We start from the raw sequence: 16,954 nt of genomic DNA on the forward strand, positions 1-16,954 counted from the left end.
ATGGGGGAGGTGCAGAGAGAGAGGGAGACGTAGAATCCAAAGCAGGCTCCAGGCTCTGAGCCGTCAGCACAGAGCCCGACGCGGGGCTCGAACCCCATGATCGTGAGATCATGACCTGAGCTGAAGTCAGATGCTTAACCGACTGAGCCACCCAGGCGCCCCTTGAATTCACACTCTTATCTTCAGGCCATCCCCATTTGGAGTTTCGGGTACTCCGAAAGACTCCCATACTCTGGGGGACTGGTCTTGTATCCTGGTAGATGGGGGCATGGGTAGGGACTTACATCCCATCTGGGGTGTCCTCCCCTCGGCTAAATGGGGAAAGTCACCCTTGGTACTCCTCTCCCCCTGTCACCAACCTCGCCTCTCCTTTGAAACCTCACCACCAAACTTCTGATCCTTCCAGTGGCCCCGGTATTACCCTCCTCCCGCTGTAGACCCCAGAGGCCTCGTTTCCACGAAAAAAAAGCTGAATCCCCTTTCCTGTGGATGCTGATGCAGTTAAACACCCTCCTGACCCACATGCCATGCCTCCCAGAGAGTAATGTTGGCTTCCCAAAGAAGGAGCGCAGGAAGTCAGACCTCAGAGAAGTCAGTGGGGCCCTCGATCAAAAATCGATATCACTCCCTATGGACAATTAATTCCCTTCTGTGAAGTCCCTGCTTCAGATAGATCCCAGGGTCCACAGCCCGGGCTCCGGAACCCACCTGGTGGCGGCAGGCTGTAATTGCAGACTACAGCACATTTGCTACGCCTGCTGCTGACCTTGTACTGAATGAAGTGCGCTGGCATTTGCAGGAGGTGCCTCAGGCCCCTTTCCACAGAGTGCACACCCCGTCCTCCCCGCAAAGCCTGCAAACACAGCCACAGAAATTTCTGGCCTTAGGGATCTAAATGCATTTATTCTGGGAATCCTCCCACGAAGCTGATGTTCTTTTTTTTCCCTCCGTGATGCTCTATTAATATCCATTTGATGCAGGAGAAAACTGAGCTATAAGAGAAGTCATTTGCCCATGTCACCCAGCCACGACTGGCAGAGCACGTTTCACCAGGGCGGCTGACCCTAGAAACCATGCTCATGAGGACCAGTAGGCCAACCGCTGCCCAGGCAACCCATGGAGTCGGTCCAAAGGGCTTTCTGCTTATCCCACAGGGATGCAGTGTAGACCAGCACTGTATATGGACCTCGTGTCCTTCAACCTTGCAAAACCCGCTTACTCATTTTATGCTTTTTTGTAGATTCCTTAGGACTCCTATTTACATGATCGTGTTGTCTATGAATAAAGACAGTTTTACTTCTTTCTTTGTAATCAAGGTGCCCTTTCTTTCTTTTTCTCATCTTGTTGCATGGTTCAGGAAGTCCAGGAGTAGAGGGCTCTAGATAGAGGCCACCCAGCCTGGGTTTGAAACCCTGCTCCTCCCTTCACTAGCTGTGTGACCTAGGGCAAGTCAATTAGTGTCTCTGTGTCTCGGTTTTCTCAAATGGGAAAGGATGTCATGAGGATTCAGTGGGATGATGCAGGTAAATGAATGAGGCTTGGTACCCAGCACAGAGTAAGGGCTCAATAAACGGAAGTTGTTGGAGCGCCTGGGTGGCTCAGTCGGTTGGGTCTCCGACTTCGGCTCAGGTCATGATCTCACGGTTTGTGAGTTTGAGCCCCGCGTCGGGCTCTGTGCTGTCAGCCTGGAGCCCGCTCCAGGTCCTCTGTCCCTTTCTCTCTCTCTCAAAAATAAATATTAAAAAATTAAAAAAATAAACAAATACACGGAAGCTGTTGTTAATACAGGGATGCCTTTGCTGGGTGAGAAGGGCTGTGGCTCCTTTGGGCATCCTGCAGAGGGCATCTGAGACAGCTGTCCACGCACTCTACTCCTACCCTTTGCTATGTCCATTGTCCTTGGATATCTTGAAACAGGAACAGCTGTCCTGAAGTTTCAGCTGCCTTCCCGCCTCAGAGCTGGCTTGCTGGGATGCGTGCCTGCGGAAAGTGGCGAAAGTTATGGATGGTGGACAGTTAGCACCCCTTCTGACTGCTTCCTGCAGCGTGGCTGCCTTGGGGAAGTCACGCTTCTTGCACGTGGGCTCAGGGCTTCAAAGACAAGGGCTCCAAGAGAACCCTTGGCAGCTGCAGGGTCTATTCCGACCCATCCCCAGAGTGACACAGAGGCACTGACGACATATGCTGTCAGTCTGAGCAGTCTCAAGCCTGCCCAGATACAAGGGGGCAGAAGAAGCATCGAAAAATTCGTGGACGAGCTTAGCGCCACGGAGGGGCGCCAGGGTGGCTCAGTCGGTTAGGCTTCCGACCCTTAGTTTCAGCTCAGGTCATGCTGTCTCTCGGCTTCGTGAGTTCGAGCCCCGCGATGGGTTCTGCGGAGGCTGCTTGGGATTCTCTCCCTCTCTCTCTGTCCCCCCGCCCCCACTCATGCTGTCTCTCTCTCCCTCTCAAAATAAATTAATAAATTAAAAAAAAAAAAAAAAAAGGAAACCGCTGCAGACATTGAGGCTGTTTCTGACGTTTTCAGGAGAAGTGATACTTCGATGGGCATCCTCGTGCAGAAATCTTTGTGCGCATCTCTGACCAGAAAGTTTCTGCGGTTGCTTTTCCCGTTGCAATAGAACACAGGGTGAAGCCCCGGGGGTGGCCAGTGGGCTCCAGGCCAGAGTCCCTGCTGCCTCTGCTGTCACATTCTTCAAGATGTCCTTGTTGGTGACTTCACTTTCACTTCACCTGGGCCCTCGGCGCAACGGGCACAAGTGTCCAACGCTTCTTTTCTGGGCTCAACTCCCAGCCCCGCTCCGCCCTGAACTCCCGGCTGAGCGCCTCGATGGCTGGGGCAGCCACGCAGCTGGCTCCGTAGCCCCTGCCACGCACTGCGGTGCTGGTAACAGCCAGTGCTTGCTGGATACGTTTATTCGCTTCCGCACCAAATATTTACTGCATGCTATTCCAGGGGCGCGCGGGATTGGTTTTGATCGGGCACAGCAAGACACGCAAACAAGGAAGCGACTGTCACGAAGAAGCTTGCTATTCTCACAATTCCCCGGAACCCGGAGGCAGGGCACAGTCCACAGGGGTGGATCAGGAGGCAGAGGAAGCAAGGAGAAGATGTGGGAAGGAGCCTTTACTACAGTTTCCAGGGAAAGGGATGGGTGTGGCAGGACAGGCAGGCTTAGGGGGGGCTGGTTTGAATATTTTCAGCAGGCTCTGGGGACATAGAGCCTGTCCCTACTTGTCTGGTACCTGATCCTGGGGTATAGGGCAGGTGGGTAGTGGCCCAGAGTGAGCCCTGGAAAGGAGGTGATTGAGAGGTTGGGCTCCGGATTGGTCGGTTTACATTTAAAAGGCACACCCTTGGGGCACTATCTCTAGGCCACGGCTAACCTTGGGAGGGGCCTCAGTTCCGCGCACTGATACACAGTGAACAAACCCTCAAGTCCTTGGTTCTGGTCCTGGGAGTACTCACATTTTAGGGGAGGAAGTCTGCAGTAAACAAACGAGGATATGCAGTGACCGGAAATGAGACCAGGATCGAGTGATAAAAAGGCGACAGAGCATTATTCCAGATAAGGTGGTCAGGGAAGACTTCTCCGAGGAGGTGATATTTGAACTGAGGTCTGAATGAGAAGAAGCAGCCAGTCACACGAAGACTGAAGGGAAGAGAATTCCACGCAGAGAGCACCCAAAGCATCCCGGGCTCGGCAGGGCCACCAGTGTGGTGGGTGTGGAACTCAGATGAGACCAGCGCGTCTGGCCGCAGTGGAGTCAGGGAGCGGGATGGGAGGAGGGCATGGGGGGGGGGGGCGGGGATCAGAGACAGTCAGGGCCCTGGGAAGATGAGTTTGGATTTTATTCTTGATGTAAAGGGAAGCTGCCAGAAGTATTCTGAGCAGGCAAGTGGGTTGACCTGATGTGTTTTTTCTTTTCTTTTAAAATTAAAAATATATATATTTATTTATTTTTGAGAGAGAGACAGAGTGTGAGGGGCAGCGAGAGAGAGAGAGAGAAAGAGAGAGAGCATCCAAAGGTCAGAGCTGAGCTGTCAGCACAGAGCCCAACGCGGGGCTCGAACCCACGAACCGTGAGATCATGACCTGAGCTGAAGTCGGATGCTTAACCGACAGAACCACCTGGGCGCCCCTAACCCGGTGCGCTTTTAAAAGCTCGCTCTGGCTGAACGTGTGAGCACAATGTGACAACGGGAGGGACTGAGGTTACGACTGTCCTTTCTGGCCTGAAAGTGGATGCTGTCGAGAGCACCCTGCTCTTGGCCTAGGGGCACTCCCAGGTCCAGCTCCCTAGCTGACTGAGCTACCCCGGTTCAAAGGACACCACTGCCCTCTTATGGCTGAGGCCAGGTTCAACAGATGGACCCTTCTCCCACTACTGTAGCTCTACTCCTCTGCCAGACAGAAGGGCGCGTGTGTGGCCTGCCCGCTTGGCAGATGACTCACCGAGCCCTGGAATGTATATCCTTGACCACCTTGCAGGATTGGCTTTCTTGACAGATGTAGTTGTGAGCTTTGCTCAGAAAGAAATGTCTTTTTGGAGATTTATCAAACAACTGGTCTGAGGGTTCTTCAGGAGACAATGGATCTGATTTACCGAACGCAGTGTGCGAGGCTGGTGCAAGTTATTTCATTTAATCCCCTTTAGGGTCCCTGTGCATAAAGCATCATCAGCTCCAATTCCCTGAGGCTGTGGATGCTATAAACCATGCAGGGCAGGGGAGAGGGAGAGGGTGGTGGGAGGCAGGGAGGAGGGAGGAGGGAAACACTCCTAGGAAACCAGACGCCGGGATAAAGCCACATATACATCCCTCTGCCCACCACTGGATCCTTAGAACAGCTCCTGGCACACAGAGAGGGCTCAATTTGTTGTGTGAGAAAATATACGCCAAGATCTTTATATTATGTACTTGCCCTCCCTGCAAAATATATCTGCCTTGCAAGGTTTGCATATTTTTCTTAGGCGGTTTTCCTTTTAAGTCAGAGTAACCCAGCTCACTCAAAAGAAGTCAAGAAAGAACAGAACCAGCATCTGGAGCACCGTTTGTGTGTAGACGCGGATGGTTGGTGTTGAACCAGCACCCACGAGGAGGCGGTAACGTAGAATACCGGGCTACGAGGAACAGTATGAAAAGGGCCTCGTTTTTCTGTCCAGCTAGTGTTTTCTGGAGGTCCCAACTCCCCATCCTACTAAGCTCTCTCATACCAAAGAATCAAGAATCACATTTTAGCAACTTAGAGTTGGAAGGAAACTCACAGGCCCATTTCTCAATTATCTACCTGGTAAACAATAAACGGGATGATGATTATGAGAGATTTTTGGTAAATCAAACGCCATCCAACCTGAGCGTTTAGAGTTCCACAGGTGAAGCCCTGCCAATAGTAAAAATGGAAACTCGGCTCCCTCATTCCCTTCATGTTAGCCTAATGGTTGCCAATAGTCAACATGGCCACCAGGCTGTGCGTTCCCATTGGCGGCTCCTCCGAGGCCCGCCCCGCCCCGCCCCTCCAAGCGACCACAGGGAATCGCGGAGCCGGACGTCGCGGTTCCCGGCCGGACTGCGCTTGCGCCATTCTTTGGCGCCAAGATGGCGATGGAGATGAGGCTTCCCGTCGCTCGCAAGCCCCTTAGCGAGAGCTTGGACCGCGATACTAAGAAACACCTGGTGGTTCCGGGGGACACGATCACCACGGACACGGGATTCATGCGGTACGTGGGGATTTGGGGACTCGGGGCCCCACAGGGCGGCTGCTGGGCTCTCTGCACGTGGCCTCTGTTCCCTTGCACCTAAGTACCCGCCTGACGCAGGGCACATCTGAGCATCGCAGTCCCCTTGTTTCTGAGTCCTTGGGCTCGGAAATAGTCCCCATCTGCGTTTGCCTCAGCCCTTGGAAGCTCTTCTGTCCTGAGCTCTGGTATCAAGGACTCTTGGGTGCTCTGCCTGAGACCCTGATCTCTGAGACTTCTTCTTCTTCTTCGTTGGAGACCTGCAACCCTGGGGGTGGGGGTTAGGAGCAGAGACCTCTTTCCAGTTTTCAGATTGAGGGGACTGTGGGCATTTCTGACTTGGTCTCCTCTTCTCTCAGCGACATCGCTTAGCCAGGTGCTCGGTTTTGGAATCAGCAGTTGTTTGGGCTCAGGGCATAGAAATATATTGTGCCGCACGCACCCAAATATACATTTCGAATCCGAGGGCAGTACAATATGTGTAGTTAAGAGAGCAGGCTCTTGACCCAGACAGTTGAGGTTCCAGCCCTGCGCCATCACATATTATTGGTTGTATTCTCTCTCCATCGTCAGATTTCTCATCTGTAAAATGGTGATAATAACAGTAACTGTTTGGTAGGGAAGCGAGGATTAGATGAGGCGATAATTAAGAAAAGAAGCAAAACTCACCATTCTGTCACCATCAGAGATAAACACCAGTGGTGTGTAGGACTTTTTGGAGGGGAGGGGAGTACAGCATTTATAGCATTGCGCTTTAACCCTTTAGTTTGAGGCTATTGGAACCCAGGGAATCTTAAGTGTCAGTCCTTCCTTCCTGAATTCAACATATATTTAAATTACGTGTGGTTGGGGTACAACTGTGATCAGAGTGGAAACTTCTGTCCTAGTGGAATTTATCTCTCAACAGAGACAGATAATAAGCAATGAACCCAACAAATGAGTTGGTATGTTTGGCGATAACTGCAATGGGGGAAATGAAAAGTTGAGCAGCATCGGTGGAATGTGGTTGGAGATATGGTGGGGGTGGTGGCAGCATGGTGAGGGGACCACTTTAAATGGGATAGTCAAGGTGGGCCTAATGGAGAAAGTGTCATTTGAGTAGACAGGGGTAAGACAAAGGAGATGTCCGTGAAGCTCTCTAAAGAAGGAGTGTCGTGGGCCGAGAGAGAAGCCAGGCTTTACAGTGGGAGGATCCTGTTAGGAATACCCTTGTTCTTGGAAGGAGAGGTCATCTCGAGTGTATTCTTTGTATCCTACTCTTGTAACAGGGGCCATGGAACTTACATGGGGGAAGAGAAGCTCATTGCATCTGTGGCTGGCTCCGTGGAGAGGGTAAACAAGTTGATCTGTGTGAAAGCCTTGAAAACCAGGTGAGAACAAAAGGTGTGTATTCTCTTGTGTCATTCCCCTCATTCCCACCCGCCTTAGGTCTGCGGTTCAGTAGGTCTGCGATTTTGAACATGACGGTGGAAAGGGGTATAGATGACTATAGGTAAGTGGGGGCTTCAAAGGTTTCCCCACATTACTTGACCTCTCCAAACCTCGGTCGCCTCCTCTGCAAATGAGGGTAATAGCATGACCTACCTTGTAGGATTTTCATTGGAATTTATTCAAATTAGGACATGTAAAGTACTTAGTGCAGGGTGCACTACCTAGAAGGGCTCCATAAAGGTTAGCTCCCGAAAGGAAGCCAGTTGGGTTGGAACAGAGCGAGCAAGGGAGAGCGTAGGGGCAGACGAGGTGGGCAGACAGCCTGCTTTGTAGCCACGGTAAGCATTTTGTCTTCCACTCTATGTATAATCTGGGAAGCCCCTGGAAGGGGTGGAGCAGAAGAGGGGCCTGGTCTGACTTCTCTTGACTCTGGAGGAGTGGAGAGTCAGGGGCAGGCTTAGAGAGACACATTAATGGACTGTTTTCATCATCTGAAGCGATGGCGGCTTGGACTAAGATGGCGGTAGGAGTGAGGAGTAGTGGTTGATTCTGCATACATTTTGTGTCCTGAGTTTGTTTTTTTCATCCTGTAACAGTGTTGGGTTTTGTATTCTTTGGGATTTGCCATATGTAGGACCATGTCTGTGAGTAGAGATAGTGAGCATGAGAGGGAGAGGGAGAGGGAGAGGGAGAGGGAGAGGGAGAGGGAGAGGGAGAGGGAGAGGGAGAGGGAGAGGGAGAGGGAGAAAGAGAGAGAGAAAGAGAGAAAGAGAGAAAGAGAGAAAAGAGAGAAAAGAGAGAAAGAGAGAAAGAGAAATCAAGGGATCTTCCAAGGACTCCCAAGCTTTTTGACTTGAGCAACTGTAGGGATGGCGTTGCCATTTACTGAGACTGTGATCACTGGGAGGGGACCAGTTTCTGACGGGAGCTGGGGAGGGGGCCGTTGGAAAGCTTTGCTTTTAGGTTGGTGACATTTGGAAATGCCTCTGAGTCACGTAAATAGAGATGCTGCGTAGCCAGCAGTTGAGTAGAGTCTGGAATTCGGGACGGAATAGTCATTGGTTGTATTTAAAGCCATTCGGTTGGATGAGCTCACCAAGAGGTGAATGTGGGTTAAGAGAGAAGAGGTCCAGGGCCGGAGCCTTCAGCATGGAACACCTCATCATTAGAATTGGGATAGGGAACTAACACAGGGGCCGGAGGTGAGCACCTTGTGGGTGAAGGAGACAGTGTGTAGACTGGTTGGGGTGGGGTCCTATCTCAGTCTCCTCCTCCTTTGCTGATGCAGAAGCCATCTATGTTCCAGAGCCCAGCAGGAAATATTCCATGCTTATCGGTGGCATGTAATTAACAAAGTAGGGGTTACGGGCTTAATGCACTATTTGGAATAAATGGTTTGTCTAAGAATAAGTAACGAAGACTTTATACATGTAGGAATGTTTGAAGTTACCAGTTCCGGGAAAATAAATTTAAAAAGCATAGTTATGTGAATTTACCATATTTAAATGTGGTATGTAATTAAGGCCCTCATCCTGTTTAACCGAAATCACGAATGATGCTTGGTCTTGTGATGAGGTCTTTTTACTGATGGACGACCTTTTGTTTTATCTTTCAGATATAATGGTGAAGTAGGAGACATTGTAGTGGGGAGAATCACAGAGGTAAAGTCGATACCAGATGGGTTTTTACAAAGTAAAAGCAAGCTGGTGACTGAATGGCTGGGATAGTCATTCCCTATGTAGTGATGCCAGTGGGCATTAATTGCATTGGACTCTTTGTGCCCTTTGAGGTAAACAGTTGGCTTGTTGTAGTAGGGATCATTGGTTGCTTATGATATGAGCTCTTGCCCCTGAAGTCTGTCCAGCTGTGAAATTTCTCTGCAGGTTCAACAGAAGAGGTGGAAGGTAGAGACCAACTCTAGGCTGGATTCAGTCTTGCTTCTCTCATCTATGAACCTTCCTGGAGGAGAGCTGGTAAGGGTCTCCAGGCCGGTACTGTAGTTTGCTAGCAAGAATGCTGGGGTCTGTTCCTCCACTAGAGAACTTTGCTTTTAGTGAGGTTGCCTCTTTTAGTCTTGTTTGCTGTCTAGATTACACGTACACTTTTTTTTTTACAGTTACAAGATTAAACAAAATTTTTTTTTAATGTTTGTTTATTTTTGAGAGAGAGAGCGAGAGCACGAGCCGGGGAGGGGCCGAGAGACAGGGAGACAGAATCCGAAGCAGGCTTCAGGCTCCAAGCTGTCAGCACAGAGCCCGATGGGGGGCTTGAACTCATGAGCCAGGAGGAGAGAATGACCTGAGCCGATGCCGGACGCTTAACTGACTGAACCACCCACGCGCCCCACACATAGGCTTTTTACTTGGCCCAGGCCTCCCCAAATAAGCAGCAATTGGTATGTGGTAGGATCCGGAACAGCCATGGGGAGCGATCCCAAAAAAGAAGCTCTCAGATGCTTGGTGCCCATTTTCCTTTCCTGGGTGGATCAGCTTTGCACAGTGAATGTGTGCCTTGGAAAGTTGTGCTTAGATTAGCTTTTCATGAATTGAATGGCATTTGGTTATTCCAGGCAACTGCAGTACCTGAGGGGCAGCCTTTTGTAAAATGCCACGGTTTGCCTTTCTCTTCAGTCCAGCATGTATTGCAAAGAGGCTCACTGTGCTAGTTTCTCCGGAGAACGCAAGATAAAGGAGGCATGACCGAGTTCCTGAAAGAGTGTACAGATGAGTAGAGGAAACGAAATAAGTGATCTAAATATCCGGCAGTCGGAAGGATAAACAGGCGTGCGCTCATACAAAAGGAGTGCGCGTCATCGGAAAGTGGGGCGCTGGAGTTGATCTTTGAAGGATGGATAGAGTTTCACAGGGAATCTGAGCTAATGGGAAATGTGTGAGTAAAGATAAGTCAGGCAGGAGGTAGTCTGGGCCTACTGGAGCATGGAGGGCCGCCACGGAAGGTGAGTGGGGAAAAGTGGGCTGGGCACGATTGGGAGAGTTTTCAGTAGCGCGGAAGGACTTGGGATATTATCCAGAGGAGGGCGGGAGAGGGGAAGAGGAGCCGTGGGAAGGTCCAGAAGGTCCGTGAGACAGAAAGTAGTGGCGATCGCTCTGGTTTTCCTTGAGTGACACTGGTTACCTACTCTAGTGTTTGAATACTGTGGTTCCAGAGATCTCACGAGGAAGTGAAAGAGAAAGTAGGTGGAGAGAGATCTTTCTGCAGGATCCGTCTGACTTAAGCAATGTCATCTCTTTGTGTATTTCAGAGGAGAAGATCTGCGGAAGATGAGCTGGCCATGAGAGGTTTCTTGCAGGAAGGGGACCTTATCAGTGTATCCTGCACCTTGCATGACAGCATCTTTATGTTTCACATGGAACTGGGAAATGGGGCTTAAATTTTATGTCTCCACCAGGAGAAACATGTCCTGGCGGGGATCTGAATCCTAGATCAAGGCCAGGGGCTCCGCTGCAGTCTTTCTCCACCTCCTTAACCCAACCGGACTCTCCAGCTCTTATTCAGACCTGCTGCCTCAAGTCCTTTCTGTGGGTTTTGTAACTTGCGGTGGCCCGTGCCTTAAGCTAGACTCCACTTTTCATGGCCACGTTAGCTTTGATCCAGGGAGTAGAAAAGGCGTTCTTCGTGTCAAGATATTCACGAGAACCAAGGAGGAGAGAGATTAGGTCCCATTGATGTCCTCTGGGTCTGTCTAAGGCTGCGAGTGGGACTGTTGGGGATGGGAGGGAAGGAGGAGAGGAAGGATCAGGGACACAGGGAAGGCAGGTGACGTGAAAGTGTGTGTTCCTTTATCACCCTGGCCAGGCGGAAGTCCAGGCAGTGTTCTCTGATGGAGCGGTGTCTCTGCACACAAGGAGTCTGAAATACGGAAAAGTAAGTTGGACTCTTGCTGTTCCTGTATGCTAGCTGAGACTTCAAATCCTTTTCTGAATCCCCAAGGCTCTGGATTTCGGCCCTGAAGAACCCCAGAAGTTAAGCGTTACAGGCTGGCATCCCACACACTGGGTGGCTGGTTTGTGGGTCAGTAGTGTAACGGACGACAGCTTTTACTTCTCCTGCTACTGAGGCGATGTTGCGGCAGGAGAGCTCTTGTGACCGTGGGCCCGGAGGCCCTGCTGTGTCTGTTCCCTCCTGGGGGAACTGCCGCTTTACGCAGGGGCCAGGGGTAGAGGCTGTCCTGGGAGCGAGGGGAGGTGGTGCATTGGAACCCGATGGCCTTGGCTCCAGACAAATGTCTAGTCAATAAAATGGGTATCATTCATTATTAGGAAGGGCTGGTTTGCCACTTGAGCCTCTAAATGAAATGTCACTGCTTTTCTCGTAGGTGTTGTATGAGGTTACGTTACTGAGGCTGTTATTTTTTTTAACGATAGCATAGTTTCTTTATTTTTTATTTTATTAATATTTATTTTTGAGAGAGAGAGGTAACAGAGCATGAGTGAGGGAGGGGTAGAGATTGAGGGAGACACAGAATCCAAAGCAGGCTCCAGGCTCCGAGCTGCCAGCCCAGAGCCGGACCCGGGGCTCAAACCCACCAACTGGGAGATCATGACCCGAGGCCGAGTTGGTCGCTCAACCGACTGAGCCACCCAGGCGCCCCGACAGCATACTTTCTAAAACAAATTACGACTCGCTAGTCTCTTGGCTTCATCTGGGTGAAACTTTTCGTTTCCTGAGTGGAACAGAAGACTGTTCCCTGGTGGAGCGGCCACGGTCAGCCACGCTCACAGCCTTGAAGTGGGTAGAGTTGCCGCACCGCGTGTGCCGACCTTCACGGGACTGGGTCCTGCAGACCCTCCCTCAGCGGGATGGGGGCTTGGAGCGGTCCTGCCAGGACCCGGGGTGGATTTGCACCCCGCCCTTGGCCAGTCCTCTTGCCTGGCGGCACGCATCTCACGGGCAAGGTAGGTGGTTGGGATCGAGGTGGAACGGGACAGTGCGCCTTGGCCCGAAACAGGCTCGGGCTCACGTCCTCATTAGCTCCGGCTGCTCTGACTGCTGGTGCGGCGACCCTGGGATGACGGGAAGGTGGGAGGAGAGTATGGAAAGTCCCCTTCTCTCCGGCCTCATGAACCACCTCTGCGTCTGGAAGCCTTCTCCGGGAATGTTTCCGGCGTGTGTGCATCCAGTGACCGTGACTGAGGCTGCTGATGGGAGTGGCCCTGCTTCCACCGTAGTGAGGACACGCGTCCTGTGGTCCGCTCTTCCCGCGCTGCGCGGGTGACCCTGCTGTGACTTCGCATGTGCTGTGTTCCTCCAGCTAGGTCAGGGGGTCCTGGTCCAGGTGTCCCCCTCCCTGGTGAAACGGCAGAAGACTCACTTCCATGACCTGCCGTGTGGTGCGTCGGTGATTCTGGGCACCAACGGCTTCATCTGGATCTACCCGACGCCTGGCCACAAAGAAGAGGATGCAGGGGGCCTCACTGCAAACCTGGAGGTGAGGAAACGCTGCTGCTGCTGCCCTCGTGGCGGAGCGGTGCTCAGTCTTCGCTGTGCTTCTGGGACAGGCGGACTGGCTGTTTCTAAACCATACGGTTGCTGTTGTCCGCGTTAGTGTGGGTCTCCGTCGAGATGTCTTCATGAACATTGTTGCCTTCTCTTTCTCTTTTTATTTATTTAAAAAGAAAAACGTTAAAAAACTACTTAACTTTTGAGAGAGAGAGAGCACAAGCAGGGGAGGGGCAGAGAGAGAGGGGGGCACAGAATCCGAAGCAGGCTCCGGGCTCCAAGGTGTCAGCGCAGAGCCCGAGGCAGGGCTCAAACCCACGAACCGTGAGATCATGACCTGAGCTGAAGTCAGACACTTAACCAACGGAGCCTCCCAGTCACCCCTTTTCTTTTTATTTTTTTAAGTTTGTTTATCTTGAGCCAGAGAGAGAGGGAGGGAGGGAGGTAGGAAGGAAGGGAGGGAGAGGGAGAGAACCAGTGGGGAAGGCCAGAGAGAAAAAGGGACAGAAAATCCGGAGCGGGCTCTGACAGCAGAGACCCCAACGTGGGGCTTGAACTCACAAACCGCAAGATTATGACTTGAGTCGAAGTTGACGCTTAACGGACTGAGCCACCCAGGCGCCCCATGCGTTCTTTTTCTCAAGAGATGGAATGGAACGGGTTTGATCTTTGTCGCCAGAAGTAGCAAGTTACAGGGTAACAGCAACTGAAGGGTCATCTGTCTTCGTCTCCCTCGGAGCTAGCCGTTTGGTTGGTTGGGAGTCCCAGAGTTGATACTGTTTAAATCAGAAGTGATTTCTGTGACTTGCTGGGACTGTCCTCTTACTGTCGTTCTGATTCTATTTTCCCTTTGCGTCCGCTGGTAGCCTGTCTCTCTCGCTGACCGAGAGGTGATCTCCCGGCTTCGGAACTGCATCGTCTCGCTGGTCACTCAGAGGATGATGTTGTACGATACCAGTATCCTGTATTGCTATGAGGCGTCCCTTCCGCATCAGGTACTCCGCCCCGGGCCTTCCCTTTTCCCCATCGGTCTGTGAGTCGGCGTCGCGTGTCTGTCGTCTGCTCCCGTGTCTCCTCAGTGATAGCCAGCACGTCTCCCAGATACCGTCTCCCAGATACCTTTACCGTGTCCGTCGGTACGAACCCGATCTGGCGGACAGCCCTCCCGGGTGGCCGGTAGATGTTTCCCCAAGATGCTTGTAACGTCCTCAACGTCTAGTGTCAGTCCGAGGATTTGGGGGGGCGGGGTGGGGGCCCCTGGGGGGACTAGTGTATGACATCAGCTGTCAGGACTTCGTCTTGCCCATCCCAAATTGTAGCTTGTTAGTGAATGCCGGGAGAACGTCTCTGCTCCTGTCACTGTATACCATGGATTCTTGATGAGTTGTTAAGCTGGTTGTAGCAGATCCTGTCTCGCAGTACTTAGCCTCTGGCAGATGAAAGGAGTACAGAGGGTTTATGGTAGCCATGCTTGGTTTCTGCGTTTGGGTTGGCTTATGGCTGCTTATGGTTGATTTCTTTTCTGAGCAAATACCTTTTCTTCTTTAGATCAAAGACATCTTAAAGCCAGAAATAATGGAGGAAATAGTGATGGAAACGCGCCAGAGGCTTTTAGAACAGGAGGGATGAAGAGAGGCCTCTGAAGGACAGGACCGCGTGTACCTGAGTGGAGCAGTTCTTGAAACTGAAGAAGCTGATTTGTGGTCCCCAAGTGTGGCTCAGCGGAGAACCGTGAAACTCATTCCTTAACCCACACTGGGCCGCCTCCGGCCCAAAGGGCTGCTCTCTCTTGTTCTAAGGCAAAGCCTGGGGAATGTACTGCCAGTCCCTTAGGTTGCCTGCAGAGTCCGGCACTAGGGGTAGTTTCGAGCCTTTAAAAGCACGTGGTGTTCCAGCCAAGTGGCCTCCCATCCTGGAATAATACGGAGAATCTTTTGTCTTCTACTCACCATCAGTTCACAAGGCACAAAGCCCCCATGAAACTGCCCCTATAAACAACACAGCCTCCCTGACCCCCAGATTGTCCGTTTTGGCCTCTATTTCCACCTCTGCAGCACAAGTACGACATTGAAGAATATAGTTAGTGACGTCAACCCGGCAGTCGAATAGAAGAATAAAGTTAACCAAGCAGCCTTTTGCTTGGCTGGAATGTTATTTCCCATTGCACGATCCTTCTGGTGATAGATGCGAGTACATCTCTAGCGGGCTGCCTTAATCTGTCCTGCCTTTAGGGTGATTTGTAAGAAGTTGAATTATCGATAATGGAATGAATGCTCTGGGTGCTGTGAGGAACATGGAAACAAATGCAGGTGGGAAAAGAAAAGCTGTCTTCATCCTGTAGCTGAAGTAGTAATGCATTAACCTTGGCATAATTCAGGGCGAAAAACAAGAGGCTGGAATTCTCACTGAGGAATGCTAGAATTCCCACGCATCGGTTTTCCTAATGACTATCTAAAGAGGGTACTTTGATTCAGGTTTGGGGAAACTTTTTTTAAAAGCCCTCTCTTTATAAAGTGCTATTTTATTTCACATATGTAGTGAACTATTTTTATATATTTATAAATGCGTTAACATCACTTTCTGGTCTCGTGTCCTGTGTAACGAGAGCTGAGTCCAGTTGAAGGAGGGTTTAGCAGATACAGATCCTGACAGAGGCCTTCAATACTCTATTTGGGTCGCCTAGGAAAATGTAAACCCAGGGCAGTTTCAGCGGTAGTGACCGAACACTGCCTTTGACGGTTATGAACTATAGCTCAGCTCTTGAGTAACAGTATGTTTCTTGTCCTTGTAACGTGACTCAGGGGTGTCATTTTACCTCTTTTTTGGCTTTCCAGAGTGTATCATCTGTTTGAGGAGTTTGCAGACAACTGAATGTTCCATAGGCTGTGTTGTAACTTTAGTTTTGCTCACTTGGCATCTTGTTCAGAACACATGCCAGGCTGGATGCCTCTTTGTGGAAGGGAGGGGGTGGGGGAAGCCGAAGTCCCTGGTTTGGTTTTGAGTTTGGGCGGGGATCGTTTGTAAGCTCTTTGAAAGTTTGGTCTCCCTTGGTCTCTCCCAGCCTGCCAGCCTATGCTGTACTTCGGTATATACAGAATGGCAATTATCTGCCAGATGGGAATAGGGTGAAGGTCTGAAAGCACCTTTTCGGGCTGAACTACTGTCCGTGGCCCACTAGAGGGCGCCCTTGTTGAGTGTTAATTCCACTGCGTGTTTTTAAGAAAATGGAATAAGCTGAAATTTTTACACTGGTACTTACTTCCTGTAGCAACTCATGGGTTGATTTTGCTTTATAAAAGTGAGGACAAAATGAGACTGAACTGAATTACTTTTAATGAAGAATATTTGAACCTGAAGGGATTTATTCAGTGTTTGGCAACATTGGTTTCTGACTATCAGGCATTTGCTGGGCTCTGGATTTTAAAGTCCTCAAAAGTATCATTCTACAATGTTCTACAGGGAGAAAAGAGCATAGTGCGTCTCTAGAAAATATTGTAGTCTAGGCTTGGGGTTCACCACCAGAAGGTGGGTCGGTGGAAAATGGAGATTGGATACGCATTTAGATCAGGTGCAGGTGGCCTCCACACTGACCCCTGCAGTATAATCTCACCCTGTGGAAGACCAAACAAGATCTCTTGACAGCCAGCAGATGTGATCCTCACTTAACCAGTGAAGAAAGTAGTTCAGAGAAAATGGCTTGATTAAGCTCAGGAGGAACTATGGATCAGGCATAGGCTGAAGCTTTAAAGGGAAAGCAGCCTTTTAGAGAATGGGTTGGACTGGGGCACCTGGGTGGCTCAGGTCATGATCCCAGGGTTGTGGGAAGGAGCCCCGCATGGGGCCTGCTTACTCCCGCTCCCCCTGCCCCTCTCTCTGCTCGCAGGCATGCTCTCTCTCAAATGAAAAAGAATAATAATCTAGAGAGTGGCTTGGACTGTTCGTGAAAGAATGTAGGTCCAGAAACTTTATTTCCAGCCCTGAGACCAATCCCTTGAGCTACCATTTTGCTCACTGCCTGTCCCTCCCTCTAGGTACGCTCCTCTGGACACAGATGAGTGTCCCCCTGCCCCCCATTGTATGCCAGCAACTAGAGCAGTGCTTGGCACACAGGGGACTCAAATGCTTGTCGAATGAATTAGTTCAAGAGACGCGTCTTAGAAAATTTTAGGGGTGCTTGGGTGGCTCATTTTGTTAGGCATCAGACTCTTATTTCAGCTCAGGTCATGATCTCATGGTTCATGAGTTCGAGCCCCGTGTGGGGCTCTGCGCTGACGGCTCAGAGCCTGGAGCCTGCTTGGGATTCTGTGGCTCCCTCTCTCTCTCT

General features: G+C 50.8%; 1 protein-coding gene across 1 annotated transcript; it reads left to right on the top strand.

The window, feature by feature from the left end:
* Positions 1-5,563: 5,563 nt before the first annotated feature.
* EXOSC2 (exosome component 2) lies at positions 5,564-15,206 on the top strand. The gene is made up of 9 exons (XM_003995972.6): positions 5,564-5,721; positions 7,008-7,109; positions 8,786-8,831; positions 9,054-9,143; positions 10,433-10,498; positions 10,987-11,055; positions 12,443-12,619; positions 13,497-13,625; positions 14,179-15,206. Exons 1-9 carry the CDS (start codon positions 5,600-5,602, stop codon positions 14,257-14,259), a joined length of 882 nt encoding a protein of 293 aa, XP_003996021.1. The 5' UTR covers positions 5,564-5,599; the 3' UTR covers positions 14,260-15,206.
* The last annotated feature ends 1,748 nt before the right edge of the window (positions 15,207-16,954 follow it).

The sequence above is a fragment of the Felis catus genome, chromosome D4, assembly GCF_018350175.1.
Source record: "Felis catus isolate Fca126 chromosome D4, F.catus_Fca126_mat1.0, whole genome shotgun sequence".
In the NCBI taxonomy this organism is placed as follows: Eukaryota; Metazoa; Chordata; class Mammalia; order Carnivora; family Felidae; genus Felis; species Felis catus.